Source organism: Pantherophis guttatus, chromosome 2 (assembly GCF_059756535.1).
Source record: "Pantherophis guttatus breed Tessera chromosome 2, ASM5975653v1, whole genome shotgun sequence".
In the NCBI taxonomy this organism is placed as follows: domain Eukaryota; kingdom Metazoa; phylum Chordata; class Lepidosauria; order Squamata; family Colubridae; genus Pantherophis; species Pantherophis guttatus.
Window position 1 is genome coordinate 173,390,537 of NC_142064.1, and position 15,595 is coordinate 173,406,131.

At 42.6% G+C, this 15,595-nt stretch overlaps 1 protein-coding gene across 10 annotated transcripts in view; it reads right to left on the reverse strand.

Annotated features, from left to right (window-relative positions):
- Positions 1 to 7,738: 7,738 nt before the first annotated feature.
- Positions 7,739 to 15,595, reverse strand: part of ADGRL1 (adhesion G protein-coupled receptor L1) — a 142,699-nt gene continuing 134,842 nt past the window's right edge. For all 10 annotated transcript variants that reach the window (XM_087887318.1, XM_034407234.3, XM_087887322.1 and 7 more), the window contains one exon: positions 7,739 to 15,163. In XM_087887318.1, coding sequence (XP_087743444.1) covers positions 14,385 to 15,163 — 779 coding nt within the window. In that variant the 3' untranslated portion in view covers positions 7,739 to 14,384. The remainder of the gene's footprint in view (positions 15,164 to 15,595) is intronic.

Below are 15,595 nucleotides of genomic sequence, written 5' to 3' on the forward strand. Positions count from 1 at the left end.
AAAGAATATCAAACACATATTTAGTTCCCTCACAATGCTAACCTATTCTTAAAGCCTATAAGCCTTGGTTTCAAATTATGATTTCTGATAACTCAAAATAGTAGCTACAAATGTTTGGATGTTTAGTCCACATAAGGAAGGAGATAAGATGGCAACACACACATATACACACACTTACTTGTGCTAATCCTCTAGAATAGCTTATTGCAATTTGGGGCAGTTTTGTCACTCCTGCTATGGCACAAATGGGTTAACCTCCTATCTTGAAAATATTTCCCCCCCCCCTTAATAATCTTGATGGTTTGCTGGTTCACTCTTTTAATTCCCAGAAGTCAAGATACTATGTTTGCATAGTTCAGTCTGAGTTCAGACTTTTATGATTTTGTAATGCTTTGTGGCTTTATTGTAAAATGAGCTGTTATTTCTAATGGCATTTCCACCCAGCTCCAAAGAAAAACACATGGAAAAAAAGATTTGTTACCCAACTCTGCCTTTTCAAAATCTCCACTCTCTACATAGGTCTCTGCTAAGGCATTATTAGCATGCATATTTAATAATATCAATTGTTAATTTAACATTAATGTTAATATTAATTAATATATATTTAGCATTTTAATATTCTGAATGGCAATGCTAATATAGCACAGTGAAAGACAGAGCATGTTAGACCGAAATTACAAAAACATTACTTACACCTCTAGAATCGCTGATGTGTGAACTGGTTGTTACTAGTTTCACACAGCAGGCTCAGCCATAATGAAGTCTGTGCTTATTTCGGATGTACCATATTTGAACCCAACCACTAAAGTTTGTAAAATATAGTTATTCCAATTGTGGTTTATGCAGTGTCATTGGTTAAACAAATGATATCTTAGTACACTCTGTAATCCCACCCATAATAGGATCCTTCCACAGGGCCTCTGGCTTTGTCCTCAACAAACCATCTCCAACATTTTCATGCCACTGCTTAGGCTCTTGGGGTTCATTTACCCTTTTGAATTCCTGGGGCTTTGTCCACTTTTAGCCTTTGCTAAGAGCTACAGCTAGCAACCTAGAACTAAGAAGAAATTTCCTGACAGAACAATTAATCCGTGGAACAACCTGCCTCCAGAAGTTGTGAATGCTCCAACACTGGAAGTTTTTAAGAAGAGATTAGCCAACCATTTATCTGAAATGGTATAGGGTTTCTTGCCTAAACCGGGGGTTGAACTAGAAGACCTCCAAGGTCCCTTCCAACTATTTTGTTCTGTTCTGTTCTGTTCTTCTACTCTTAATTCTTATTCTGTTCATCTGAGATAGCTAACCCATTGCCCCTTCCTTCTTCCCCTCTGGAGTTGCCTTTTTCTTTCAAACTCCTCCAGTTGGCAACTGTAGAGAGTCAGAATATTGCCATCCTCCAAAAGAGTCAGAGTCATGGCAACAATGGCAACAAGGAGCTGTTGCCCCATCAGTTGTGAGAGAAGGTAATTTCTCACAGAATGGACAAGGTGGGAGTGCCTGCCAATTGGAATGCCTCACATGCCTCACAGATACAAATCTACTTTTGCCATCCTGACTCTCCAACAGCAGCTGGAATGATGGAACATCACTGGTTGATTCTGAGTATGAAAGTTGGATTTCTTTGGTGAGAAAACTATGGGAAAAATAGCCAGAAAGAATGGGGCGGGGGGGGGAGGGGAATCCAGAGAATAATTCTAATCTGGCCATGAATTTTTCCCCTACCTGGAATTTTTCTTATTCCTCAGTGAAAGATTAGTTACCTTAAATTATCCTAGAAATTCTGCCCCCTCCACCTTCCAAGTAAACTGAGTTACTTGAATTAATTCTGGAGAAATGGTTACACCAAGCAAGGGCGATCAATATTTTTACATATGCAGTGACTCCAAAGTAACAAATATATTTGCAATTGTGGGAGAGGGAACATCAGTACTCATAAGTGCATAGCTTTTCTAGCTTCCGGGTTTGTGGTATCTTCCTTATGTTTATGGATTTTAAATCTGGAATAGCCTATGCCCATGATGGCGAACCTATGGCACGGGTGCCACAGGTGGCACACGGAGCCATATCAGTGGGCACACGAGCATTGCCGTAGCTCAGCTCCAGCGCACATGTGTGCGCTGGCCAGCTGATTTTTGGGCCTTCCGGTCCCACTGGAAATTGGGAAATGGTCTGTTTCCAGCCTCTGGAAGGCCTCCGGGGGGGAGGGGAAGAGGCCATTTTTGTCCTCCCCAGAGGGGAGAAAGCCTCTGGAGCCTGGGGAGGGTGAAAAATGGGCCTACCGGGCCCACTGTGCCATTGCGTGCTAAAAGTGGGGGGGGCACGGGGTGCATTGAATTATGGGTGTGGGCACGTACGTGGGCAACCTCCCCGCGCTCCCCCCACTTTTGGCACACGACAGCAAAAAGGTTAGCCATCACTGGCCTATGCTGAAGGGGCAAAGGAAGTTGAAAAATCTCCCTATTTCAAACTGGAGTGACTTACTCAGCCTGGACTCCTCCAGACTGGCTGGACCACAGTTGCCATCACCTCAGAAAATAGTAGTGCTGGCTGGAGACTATAGTAGTGTCCATTTGTAGTTCTGCAGCACAGAAAAGTTGCTTCACTCCTTTCAAGCATTTAAAGAAGAAACTGCAGCCCATTTTGAGGCTTGAGGAAATCATCTGTTTAGGGACACTCAAAGAACACCTTCAGATCTGGGAGGGGAGCCATGTTAAACTTGTCATTTTGCTCTCCAGCTTTCAGAAGGTCTTCGCAGTTGTTCAAGGGTTTGGTTCTTCACAGAGCTGAGTTCTCACATACTCAGCCAAATAAACAGCCAAATTTTGGTCTTTATTAAAAATAGCTCCAAGCCCATCTCCTCCATCTGGGAACCATCTGCCATGAGGATGCTTGAATGTTTGTGGCCAGCAACTTGTAACACATGCTCCCTCTTTATTTTTAAACCCAGGAAGAATTATGGTGCTAATTTAAGAAAGACATCCAGCATTTCAACACAAAAGTTATAGAGAAAAATGCTGCCCATAAACTTGTGTTCATGTTCTTAGTTTCTTCTTAACATTTTATAGCTCAGTGAAAAGGTAACTGATCTTTCTGATAGAATGTCCTGGCTAATAAGAATTCAGCATGGTTGTGTGGGTGGATATGTTTAAAAAAGTATTTTATTAGAGAGAAACAATTCAGGGACTGAATCCAGGTGACTTGACATTTCCTTACAAGGAGCCATTGATTATGCTAAAGAATGAGAATAGAGAGAATACAACTCTAAAGGTGCATTGCATATACACTTTCCAGAGCATGTGACTTACTCCCACCATGTCGTATACAGGCCATATTGTGATATTTTTATTTCATTTGATACTGGGTATGACTTTATAATCAAATATCTTTATGGTTAGTTTGATTCCCCTATAAAAGTCAGTAGGCCTGCCTGCTTTATCAAGAATAGAAAGAAACTGTGAACAAATATCTGAAATTCTGTAGGCAAAAATCACAAAACTGTGTTTCACTTATTTTGCCATGTCATGCGGGTGGAATTCAATGGAGAAAGCAATTATGCTTGGAAGAATTAGGAGTAAAAAGAAACCAGGTCAAAGAACCTGGTGGCCAGATACCATCAAAGCTGGCACCAGCCAGAGCACAGAAGTAGCACAAGATTGGAAGAAGTAGAGACCTGACCAGGGGTGGGTTCTACTTACCTTTACTACCGGTTTGCAACAGGAGCATGTGTGCGCGCTCGCTTTGCTCACTTGCGCTTCTGCACTTCTAAAGAACCGGACAGAACCGGGAGCAACCCACCACTGGACCTGACCCATGGACTTGCCAAGAATCAGACATGACTGATTAGATAACATCATCAATCATCATCATCATCATTCAGGATGGCAAATATACTTTGACCTAAGGTCAATTCACAAAATTCAACATTGGTCCCAGATATAAATCAGTCACAGGCGGTATGGCTAAGCTTCATTTACTTTAAATTTCATGTATCTGCATCTTGTTTTATCTCACTGCATATTCATGTCCCTGATTTTTTAAAAACTTCTGTTTTTTACATTGCTCAGTGGATATTTATGGGAAGAGTGTCAGAATAGAATTGTAGCTAAACTAAAAAACCCTCATTTTTCCAACTTGCAGTAAGCATGTGTAGCTTCATTAGCATTCACTACAACCAGAATATAGTAGCTGCATTCTTTTTAATCACAAGCCAATGGGGAATGATATCCTGGCCAAATCCCAGCTACATAAAGATTTAAGATATTGGCAGTTTAGCCAACATGAATACTCTCTTTGCTGCAGTGAATTTCAGATGAGATTGAAATTTCCATGATGGGATCTAGTGCACTATTTGCTCATTATGAATGCAGGTGAGGGGTGTAATGTAATTCATGTTTGACTCAGGGTCAAAATGCTAGATAATTTGCTACCCACAATGCAATCTCCATTTCTCCCCATGCACTTCAAGGTGGTATTTGCTCTTGTGTGGGAAATCAGGAAAGTAGCTTGTAGGGATGAAAAGGGGAAGGAAGGAAGGAAATACATCTTCTAATGTAGCCTTTTTTCATCTTAGTACCCTCCAGATTGATTGGACCACAGTGGCCATCACCTCAGCAAATAGCTATATGCTGGCTCAAGACTATAAGAGTTGTAGTTAAATGAGTCTGAATGGCACGGAAAGGCTGCCTTGCAGCTTTTAAAATGTTTTAAGAAGAAGCTGCAGTGCATCCTTTTAATGAAGTGCTGAGAATTGGCTGTGTCCCATCCCCTCTTACAGCTGCATTTACATCAGCTGCATCATCACAAAATAAGTTCCTTCTTGATTATCATCTGCAAGGTAAAATGAAGCTTGTTCCTCACAATAGAAAGATCCTTTACAAGCCCAGAATCAGAGAACATATTGTGGCAAAAGCAGTATCACCACTATCACCATCATCACTGCTAGATCTACTGCCATTGCCATTATTATTACCACCACAAATTCTACAGTATGTCTTGAACATGGTTTAAATCAGTGGATAGTTTGAGCATGTGGCTCAGAGCTCCATTCTGTGCCATTGTCAAACTACCCCATGAGTCTGTGGCATGAAAAGGAGATGGTGGTAGAAGTTATGCTGAACAGAGCTCCAAGTCATACGAAGCGATCAGTGTACCATATTGGTATACGCGCGACATAGATTTAAGATTATTAAAATTTGGGGGTTAGCTCGTGACCTGAAGTTTAGTTTAGGTTACGTCCTCTATTGTGGATATGTAGCTCTCCTCCAAATTAGAGCTGGGCATTATTCTGTCTTTGGAGGATTCTTGACTCAAGGGCATGCGACTTAATTATCTAAGACAGGATCATGCATCAATGGTAAATTGCCTGTTCTGCATGCAGAAGCTTCTAACAAGGAGTGTCAGTCTGATGTGATGGTTAAAGTGATGGCCTAGAAACTGGGAGATTATGAGTTCTAGCCCTACTTTAGGCATGAAATCCAACTAGGTGATCTTGGACCAACCGAACAGAGAGTTATTGTTGTGGGAAAAATAGGAGGAAAGAGTATTATGTATGCTCCCTGTCTTGAGTTATTTATAAAAATAATAGAGAGGGGATTAAAAAAATATTTAAAAGTTGCTAGGTATCAGTATAAACAACTTTAAATTAAACTATGGTCCAAAGCACTGGAATATGATTGATCAGTTTGTATCTCAGTATCATGTGTAAATCCAGCCAGTTTATTATTCAATGTATGAATCCAGCAATTACATTGATTCAGTAAACCTTGGTTTAGTGAGATGCAGGTTAGTATCCTGTGAGAATTGAGCCACTCTACAGTGAATACAAATATTATGGCTAAATTGATTTACCTGATTGGGGAAGGAATAACTACTTCGATAAAAGATGGAAACCGTTTATGGACTTTTTGTTGAAAATAAATAAAAATGAATTAATGATCTTGGGATTTACTGATTAAAAAAGGATTGTTTGTAGGAAAAAGGGAACCAAGACTGGGAAGGTCAAAATGCTAACAATCATGTTTATAACTAATGTAAAGTAGATTGGAAGGCACTCATTTAAGATTTTTTTTTATCTCCCCTTTGTTTTTATAAATAAGACAGAGAACATATTTAATACTCTCCTCTTCCTATTTTCCCCACAACAGTCCTGTGAAGTAAGTTGGGGTGAGAGAAGTGCAATGGTCCAAAATCACCCTGCTGGCTTTCGTGCCTAAAGTAAGACTAGAATGCACAATCTGCTGGTTTCTAGTCTGGTGCCTTTTTTTGTTTTTTCCTTTCTTTCTTTTTTTTTTTTTTTTACTTTTACTGCTTCCCACTGTTTCTCTTTTCCTCTCTTTTTTTTCCTCCTTCTTTCTTTGCATTTCCTTAGTTTTTAATTCCGTATAACTGTCTTCTCAATAAAAATTCCATTAAAACACACGAAAGAAAACATGATCCTTGCAGCTGCAGTTGGTTGAAGTTCCTTCCCTTTTCTTTTCATATCACAAGTGCATTTAGCAGTTCCTTCGCTCTCGTCCTCAGCGTGTTCCCCTGAAAAGAGCCCACCATGAGGTAAGAGACGTAATGGAATGGGAATCGGTACACATGCACCAGGTTCCTTTTTTTGTCTAAGTAATCTGTTCAGAGACAAACTGAGCAGGAGGTTAAAATCCATTACAAAGGCAGCCCCAGAGCGGAGGCTGCTCTGCGTGCTTTGCTAGGAAAGAAAAACGGATCCAGAGATAGTTGTGGAGTAGGTAGAACACAGCACAGCAGCTCCTTGCACAGAGGAAGTCTAAGCTGAGGCCTTTCAGATATTCCTGAACTACAACACTCAGCATCTCTTCCCTTTGACAGAATGCCTGAGGAGCCTGGGAGTTAACAATGGGTAGCCACAGGATCTCCTCACCCCCCAGCCTTCTCATGGAGGGGGCATTCCTGAGCACAGCCAGGATTTTCAATGAGGACAATGAAGAATCGGGGTGGATCTCCCCAGGGCGGGTGGCAAGCATAGCACAACAGCCAATAAGTCCAGGCCATGGTTGGGTTGACACCCTGTGGGTGTCCTGCAGAAAAATAAGTGGAGAGAGGCCCCCTCCACAGGGTTCACAATCCAGATGCCTTTCTTTCTCTCCAGATCCCCAACAAGCTAGAAAGAAATTTCACAAGCTAGAATAATTTTGACAGTTTGGCTCCTTTAAGAACGCAGGGGGTTCCCTTATTATGAAACAAATTGTTGCCCTTCTATGGGTAGTTTGGTGTTTTTTTCCAGATCAGCAGCATTACAACTGAGTTACTGAGCCTTTCCTGATACAACAAATGGGAACCGTTGTTTGGGCCGTACCACTGAGTTGTGTCCCTTTCTCTACTTTTTGTTTTCATCAAAGCAGCAACTATTTAAGCTGTGAAATGGGAACAGACTCTTGTCAACTTTTCAGTTCTTATCCAGACAAAACAAGGCAAAATATGTTTAGTCAATTCCGGTCGTTTAAAAAAAATTAGAATAGATACTGGGAAAACAAGACTATTCTCAGACCTTTTTTTAAAACCACGCATGTTAGAACACAATGTTACATTCAATAACTGGTTTCATCCTTAGAATGAATGACCCTGACTGAGGCGTCATTATTTCAGTACCGACACAAGGATTTGGCATGTCGTAGAACCCCCAGAAGAATGATGTTAGATTAAATGGTTAGTTAAGAGGCTTGGCTTTGTTCTGAACAAATTAACACTGAAAAAAATTCACAGCCACCTAGAGTTCCAAGAAATTGTATTTCCTTTATTATTTTAATTTTTTTGTAACTCAACAAGTTTCCATTTTTTTAAATATTTTTAAAATTTTCATTATATATTTTTTTTTCTGTTTAATGCACTCGACCCAAAATTGGTTTGGCATGTTGAAGGGAAGGGAAAGGAACTGAAAGACAGAGAAATGGAAAGGAAGAAGAGACGTACTAGACCAAAGCAATGGAGTGGAAATAGAAATGGATCAGCACCATGGGGAAGAAGGGGAAGTGAAGGACCAAGGTAGGAGAGCATGAGTCAAACTGTTCCCCACTAGCCCTGACCTCTTGGCCCAGGCCTTCCTTCACGCTGCCATTCAAAAGGCACGGCTTCACCGGTAAACCTGGAGGGAAACTGAACTGGGAAAGCAATGGAGGCAGGGAAAGGGCTGGGATGGGACAGCTTCAAAGAGGCAGTGTGGCTTGAACCGGAAACCAGAGTGAAGCTCCCCAGAGTGTGCCGCCATCATCTCTTCAGCCGTCACACATCCCCTCCCTGTCCTAGTGCAAACACTTCTCTTGCACTGCTGTGCTTGCTTGACATAGAAACATTTAATGTAACCTTCCCCAGCCCAGTCTCTCCCTGACAGTGTTAAGTCTCATCATCCCCAGCCAGCACCACTGTTGGGGTAGACTAATCTATGGACACAAGAGCTCTCACTGGAACCCCCTGGTGGTTTGGCTTTAAGGGCACCCCAGCACACAGAGAGAGGCACAGGCTGGTGCATAGGACCTTAAAAACAAGACCAGTTTCAAGTGAGGAGCTGCTGGGATAAGGAGCCAACAGAAGACTCTTCCTTGTCAAATAATAGGAAAATGGACTCCCCTTAAATAGAGATCCTACTGGAACACCAGCCTTGTTCGTGAAATTTGAGAAGGATGAGCAGTTCTCCACTTTTGAGAGCTGCTGGTTGCTGGTTCAGGCTTTATAGCTGTCCTCGCATGGACTTTGCAAAATAATAACCCTTCAGTCTCACACATGAAGACTTTGGAAGCAGCCTGAGAGTTCCTAGCAAAGAAAGAAGTGCATTTCACTCTCACACAAAAAAGGGAACAGAGTGCGTGTGCCACTGCTTCCAATGATTAAGCTCAGAGTGATATTTAGAGCAGCAGAGTCTGAGTTCTAAAGTTGCCCTAGAGGTAGTGCTGTCCTGAACTAGCTTATGCATATGTGCCCCTTGTGTTGACTTGCAGACAGCCAGGTTTAGAGAAAACAGAGATGGCCTTGATGAGCAGACAACAGTGTAGCTGGTAAGGGCTGACTTCCCCACCCATCTTCAGAAGAATGGAGAACCTAGTCCATACGATGGCCCATATCCTCTATGCTATGCTGGCCTGAAGGCCAGGGGGGACAATTTGGATTAACTTGCACATCTAATTGCATTGCACCAAGGCAGTGATAAGAAATGGCTCTGGAAAAGCTGAATAGAATACTTTTGCTAAAGTGAGTGGCGCTCACGGATTTGCATAAGTCTTAGACAAAAGTGTAGAGAAAGAGAACTGCAGTCCAGGCCCTTCAATTAATGGATTGCAAGCAGAAATGAACGCCATATACAGAACAACCAGAGACATTTAAAACAACTGTTGAATGGGAAGCTGAGCAGGCTCTCATCAGGAAGCCTACACCCTCTCTGGCTATCAGCATGGAAGTAGCAATTACTGTCTCCTAAGCACTCATGATGAGCAATACCTATCTCCTGGTTTTCTTCTTCAAACATTTGATATTTTTCATTCCTTCCTGTGACCTCCAGAGTGAGATTTCAGTGTTATAAAATAAAAGACAAATATAAAGAGGGATCCTGTACAACGACATGACAATGCAGTTTCTGTACTATATTAATTTGCACAAGACCTAAGCTAAAGATACTCTCCCTGACCAACTCAACCCAGGACTTCGGACAGAATGAGACAGAGTTTTTTTGGAAGCAGCACAACAGGACTCGGTGGTGTCCTACTTTAGTGTATGTTGCTGGAATGAGGCGAGGGAATCTGAATGATGCAGTCCCCAGGAAAAAATCTTAAGAAGCAAAACTCTTTACTCTCCCAATAAATGCTGTTGCCATTTTGAAGGAAGTAATATTACTGCAGGGGTGAAATTATATTCACCGACCAATTCTCTACAACCTGCTAATAGATCTGAATGACACATATACACAAGGTCTTGGAGGCAAGGTGGAAAGTGCAATGGTATCAGCTTTGCTGTGGCAGTAACACCCCCCCCCAGCAACTTCAGTGTTAGGGAGCAGCAAGCAACACAGTGCCATTCTACAACCTATGGTAAAACCCTATGTAGAGCGTAATGTTATTTTGGATGCTTTTATGTTCCTCCCGCCCCCTTCCCAAGTGCTGTAAGAACAAAGAAGTGGGAAACTTCAGAAGTCTGAGGAAAAAGATTATAACATGTGATTATAAATAAAGAGGCGTAATGTTTAAATATAATTGCAGCCCAGGCATGTTATCTTCTGAAATATTGAGCGTGGAGGTGTCCTCCATTTAAATTATAATAAGTTCAGTCTGCTCTAAAACTAGTCTCTGCAAATCACATATCTGGATTCCCACAGCTTGTTGATACATTCCTTGGGCCTGCTCTCCAAATACAAAACAAAACCATTTAAAAAATTCTGGCATTGGGCAATTAAACTAGAACTTACCATTTGCATTGCTTTATTACATCCAGGACATTGTGATGCTGTTAATTCCTTCTCCTCAAATATTCCTACATGAAACTACTGCAGCTTTAAATCAGTATTTCTCAACTCAGATATGTGGACGTCAACTCCCAGAATTCCCCAGATAGTATGTTACGCTGGGTGATAATTCTGGGAGTTGAAGTCCACCCATCAGAAAGCTTTTGAAGTGGAGAAGCACTGCCCTATTGGGTGACATATGGCCCCTATTCCCTTTTATTCCATGTCTGCTTACAGTTAGTTGTGTCTCTACTTACTCCCATTAATGTGAAGAACTCTTTGGGGCTTCTCTCTTCAGCTTAATTTTAAAATACCTGTCTCTGTGTCTATATAGCTTACTCAAATTCATAATAGTAGTGTTTTGCATGGAGGCAACTAGCATTCAAAGAACAGGGCAATGTAAAATTCCAAGTGTGAGAACAGGAAAAGGCTGCCTGTCTGTATAATGCTGACAATGTTTGAGTTGGGCCCTAAACTCCCCTTATCACAGCTCCTATCAATGCAGCCCGTCTTCCCATGTTTTCTCTGATACCAGGAGAGTGCATGCAATAACACTGATACTAACTCATCTGCCTGTTGATTTCTTCCTTTTTTCACCAGCTGAATGGACCTTGAACACCTAACATGCAGGAAAGTGCAAAGCTTTATGTTGGGCTGCCAGAAACTCAATCCTCATAGCTTCAACTCTTTGCAGGGAGAACAAGGGCAGTCTTTGGTTTCTTTGTTTTCATTTTGCTTTTAATGCGAGGTTTCCGCATGGAGGTACCTCTTGGTATAAAAGCCAAGGAGGTTCCTGAACCCAGAGCCTTCCTTGGATCAACGCAGCAAAGGGATGTAGGGTGAATAAGGCCATTTGGTATTGGAAGGGGACTGATCAAAACCACAGGGAAATGAAAGTGGGACCTTATTTTCACTTAATCACACTTGGGGACAAAATCAAAAGTGTGGCAGGAGGAGTTTGGACTCTGAAGGGTTTGTTAGCAACCCTAGCCAATCCTCTCCATTTCTTGCGCCACCATACCAATGAGTAATACAATAGCACAAAAAGCCCTGCCATCCGTTCCCTTGTGCCCTGTGAACTCATGATCTGGATATAAAGCAAAAGATGTTTGAACACCTTTAATAAGTGCCAATTTCATTGTGACTTAATATACAGGAGTGTGGCTATTACTGTGAGCTGGAGCGGCAGGAGGAAAAGGTTTTATGCGGAATATTCCATCTAGTTCTACTACGCATAATTCCTCTTGATTTGAAAACACGCCAGCTCAATCTCTGCACTCCATTTATCTTGGATGTAAAGGTACGGAATGCAGTTCACCTACATGTTTTGTTGCTGCTGGCAGATAACCTTCCACAATATTTGGGTTACTGGTCAAAAAAGACATGTAGCATGGTTTCTCTCTCCCCCCCACCAAATTATTCAAGGACAGTTTGGGGGAGGATGTCCCAGTGTTTGTTAGAAAGATCTAGTCGAGCCACACTCCAGAGGAAAACAGAGGATCTGTACATGCAAATGCATCCGGATTAGACTTGCCTCCTGGTGAAATCCAAAGCATCTAAGGATCCTAGATGGTTGGTTCATTGTTAATATTGGCAGTGAGGTAGAGACAGAGGGACAAGACACCGGAGGATGGTTCAACTTCCTCTCTGATGCTGTGAGAGAAAGCCCAAGCTATCTAGAAAGCTTGCTTAAAAACAGCTGATTCTCTGTTTTTGCTTTTGAACAGTCACTGATCTAACCAGCTCTCAGGGGATCAAAAGCCAAACAAAATGAAACCAAAAAACTGAATGCTTTGAGGCTCTGGCCAGCGAAACCACACATCACTTCCCTTTTTTGATAGAATGTCACCTAGCAAATGATAGCCTGGATGTTTCAAATAAATACGTGCAGTGTGGCTTCTTAAAAAAAAAAAAGGAAATGAAACACTATCCTGCCCACCCCTGCTACTAAAATTTCTAAAAGCAAAGGATTTTCCTGGCACCTACAGCATTGCAGAACTACAGCATCTTTGGGTCTTGCGGTAAAAACTTTGATTTTTTTTCCCCCACCCACAGTTGCAAAGTGTCAGTTAATGAGAAAATAACCAACTTCATCAGGATGTATGAAAAAAGTACCTCATCTGGAAGGAAAGGGAAAATGCTTCAAGGTCACAGAAATGTCGCAGTATATGTTATATATTACATAAAAATTGTGCCAAAATGTTTTTTTTTCCCTTGATTGTAAAAATCTGCTCTTGGTAGGCTCCACACCCCCCATTGTCTTCATCAAAGCAGGGGTTTACTTTCCCCTTTAATGCTCCCATATACACATGGGGCCAGAGCAGAGCGGAGTGCTATATATCTATATATATTAGGATATAGATATAGATATATTTCAAACCCAGACAGAAAAGTTCCTTGGTTTGTAGTTTTCCTTTTTTCAAGTGAGTAAATCGATTCTTGGTTGTTGTTGTTTTGAGGATCTCCTATTTACAGCATTTCAACTGATATCCCTTCCCCCTTCCCTTAGACCCCGTTCACCCTGCCCACCGCCCGCCAGAGATATGGTGCCTCTAGGTGAGACCGGTTCCTCCTCTAGCTCTCCCAGGACAAGAGCTGCTGAGAAAAGTCGGAGTTGTGCTTGAAGAGGGAGATTTGCTATTTCTTCCTTTGGGGAAAAAGTGCAGTCTGGGTTAGTGTTTTTTGTTTTGTTTTTCTTGTTTGTTTGAAAGACATAATCCATCCAGTTTGGGGAAAAAAAAAAAGAGTTCAACACTCCTCAATCTCCCCGCGTGGTCCCAAATATGTTCGGATGGCAGCCATATTTGCATTGCAAGTACTCCTGATTTTTGCTTTTGTGTCTTCACAGGCAGGAATGAAACAGAAGGAAGATGATTCTTCTTGCATCACTACTAAATGTTGGAGAAGGAACACAGTAGATTGGGTGAGGGATTGACCCAGCTGACAGTTGCCCTTAATTCCATCCCTCCTCATCTGTATTTTGTATGATTTCAAGCTTGGTGGCCACAGAAAAGAAATTATAAGGGGGGGGGAATGACCATTAAATGTGGCAACAAAAAGTAAAGCAAAAATGAAAATAAGCCATTTTAGTGCTACTTCCGCCTTCTTCCCCAGAAGCAATGCTGCAGCTTAAGTACATCTATGTAGCTTTAAAACGACAAAGAAAAAAAAGGAAGATCATTTTTTTCTGCAGTCTTGCCACTCAGAGGCAACAAGTAAGGAGCTAATAGAAATCCCGCTGATAACCTGTGGGCTTTCCAACAAATACTGGAAGGCTAGCTGTGGTCTTAGCATCAACTGAACAACTCCTTCCTTTCCCCCCATGTGTACCTTTTCCTATGACATGGGGCAGGGTGGTGGCCATTGGCTGCATCTAAACCCTAAGAAGGCCATATGCCTTTTTGTTCGTGTTTTCTTGTTGTTGAAAACAAGCCAATGGGGAAGGGAGGGTGGAGAGTGGGTGCAGGGTATTTCTCCATGGGCCCCATTCTCTGCACATGGCACCCTCATGGCTTTGATTATTGAAGCAATAAAAATTAATTTTCAACTTTCAAACTTTCTCAATCTATTGTTCCTCCTCCATTTTCTAGGAGGTATTGTCATAAGTCTGATCTTCTTGCCTAGATACTGCTCTCTTTCCTCCATTACATTTGCCTGGAAAAGGAACTGAGATCTTCTAATCGGCAATGTCTCACTTTCTGTCTGGAAAACTAAGTGGATGGAAAGATAGCTGGATAAAATGGCTACCCATCCCTTTGGAGAAGACCTCTGCCTCCACTCTTTCTTTCACCTTCTCTCTTCCACTCATCCCCCAGCCTGCTCCATTCTCTTCTTCCCCACCATTTCTCCAGCAAAAAATGAAAATGTTCAGGTCACAGCAAGGATGCCATGTTGGGGTTAGGAGGTATGGTCCCTTAAGTCCCTTTTCAGCCCCTCAAAGGCTGGTCACCAGCTGCATTTGGCCATCTCCCTCTACTGCAGGGTTCTCTAAGCTTGCTGGGACCAAATACCCATCATTGCTGGGTCTCCGGACTTGGTAGTAGGCCTGGAGCTGGTTGCGCGGCACCAAGGCTGGCCGGTTGGTATAGTAGATCTCATTGATGGCTTGGGCATGAGGAAGCACTTCCCCAACTGCCTCAGGGCTGCTGTCCGGATACGGGGAGTCCCTCAGATTGGTCATACTGGTGTATAATGAGTCCCTGTTGGGTGAAGGAGCTTGGCCGTCACCCCCCTCTGTCAGGTCAGCTGTGCAGCTTTCTGACTCCTCCAGGTCGCTCTGGTAGAGGATGGACTGTGCCCTCTGAAGCAAGAGTGGCTCCTCTAAGGCCTTATACATAAGTTCAATTTCCATGTTCTCCTCATGTGTCAAGGAAGGGGCATCAGGCACAATGGCGTCATCCTCATTGTTGGTTCCCCCTCCCCCTGCTACTACATTGGGAGGGGGAGGAGGCCCAGGGGGGTTGGAGGTCTCAGTAGAGCCCCCACCTCCCTTGACTGCACCACTGCCTCCCCCCCTCAAGTTGTTATGCACCAGCTCAGAGATGATCATTTTTTCAAAGGCCGCAGCATCACTCAGGTTTCGTCGACAATCAGCCATCTTGGTACCCTCGGCGGAGAAGTCACCACTGCGGAGGGAGTAGCTGTTATTGAAGTTGCCATTGAGCGGGAGGGTGTCCATGCCACAAGCGTCTCGGCTGTTGTTCAGGGGGTGCTCTGTAAGGGGCAGCACAGATAGGGGCATTAGTGGCAGAAAATAGGGAGGGAGGCCCTGCGCACCTTCTGGGGGCAGTGGAAGCAGTAACTACTCCAAGATGTACATTAAAAGGCAAGCTGTTCACTGGAAACGTATGAAAGACAGCTGAGCAGCATGAACTTATGAATGTTCAGGCACACAAGCGCTATGGATGTGTTTGTGCTGGGACAAAGGAGAATTGCCCAGGTGGGAATCATGTGGGATGATTCCCAAGATAATTGGCTTGTGTTCAGAGAAAGAAGGTAGCATCAAAATGACTCCACCTCTACCCTCTGCAAAAAAAAAAAAAAGGTCAAGAGAAGTGAATCTAAAACTGCTGCTGGAATGACAATTTATGCTGAACTGAACTGGTCAGCACATTTCAGGAGGAAAAAAAGGGGCTTATTTCAGAG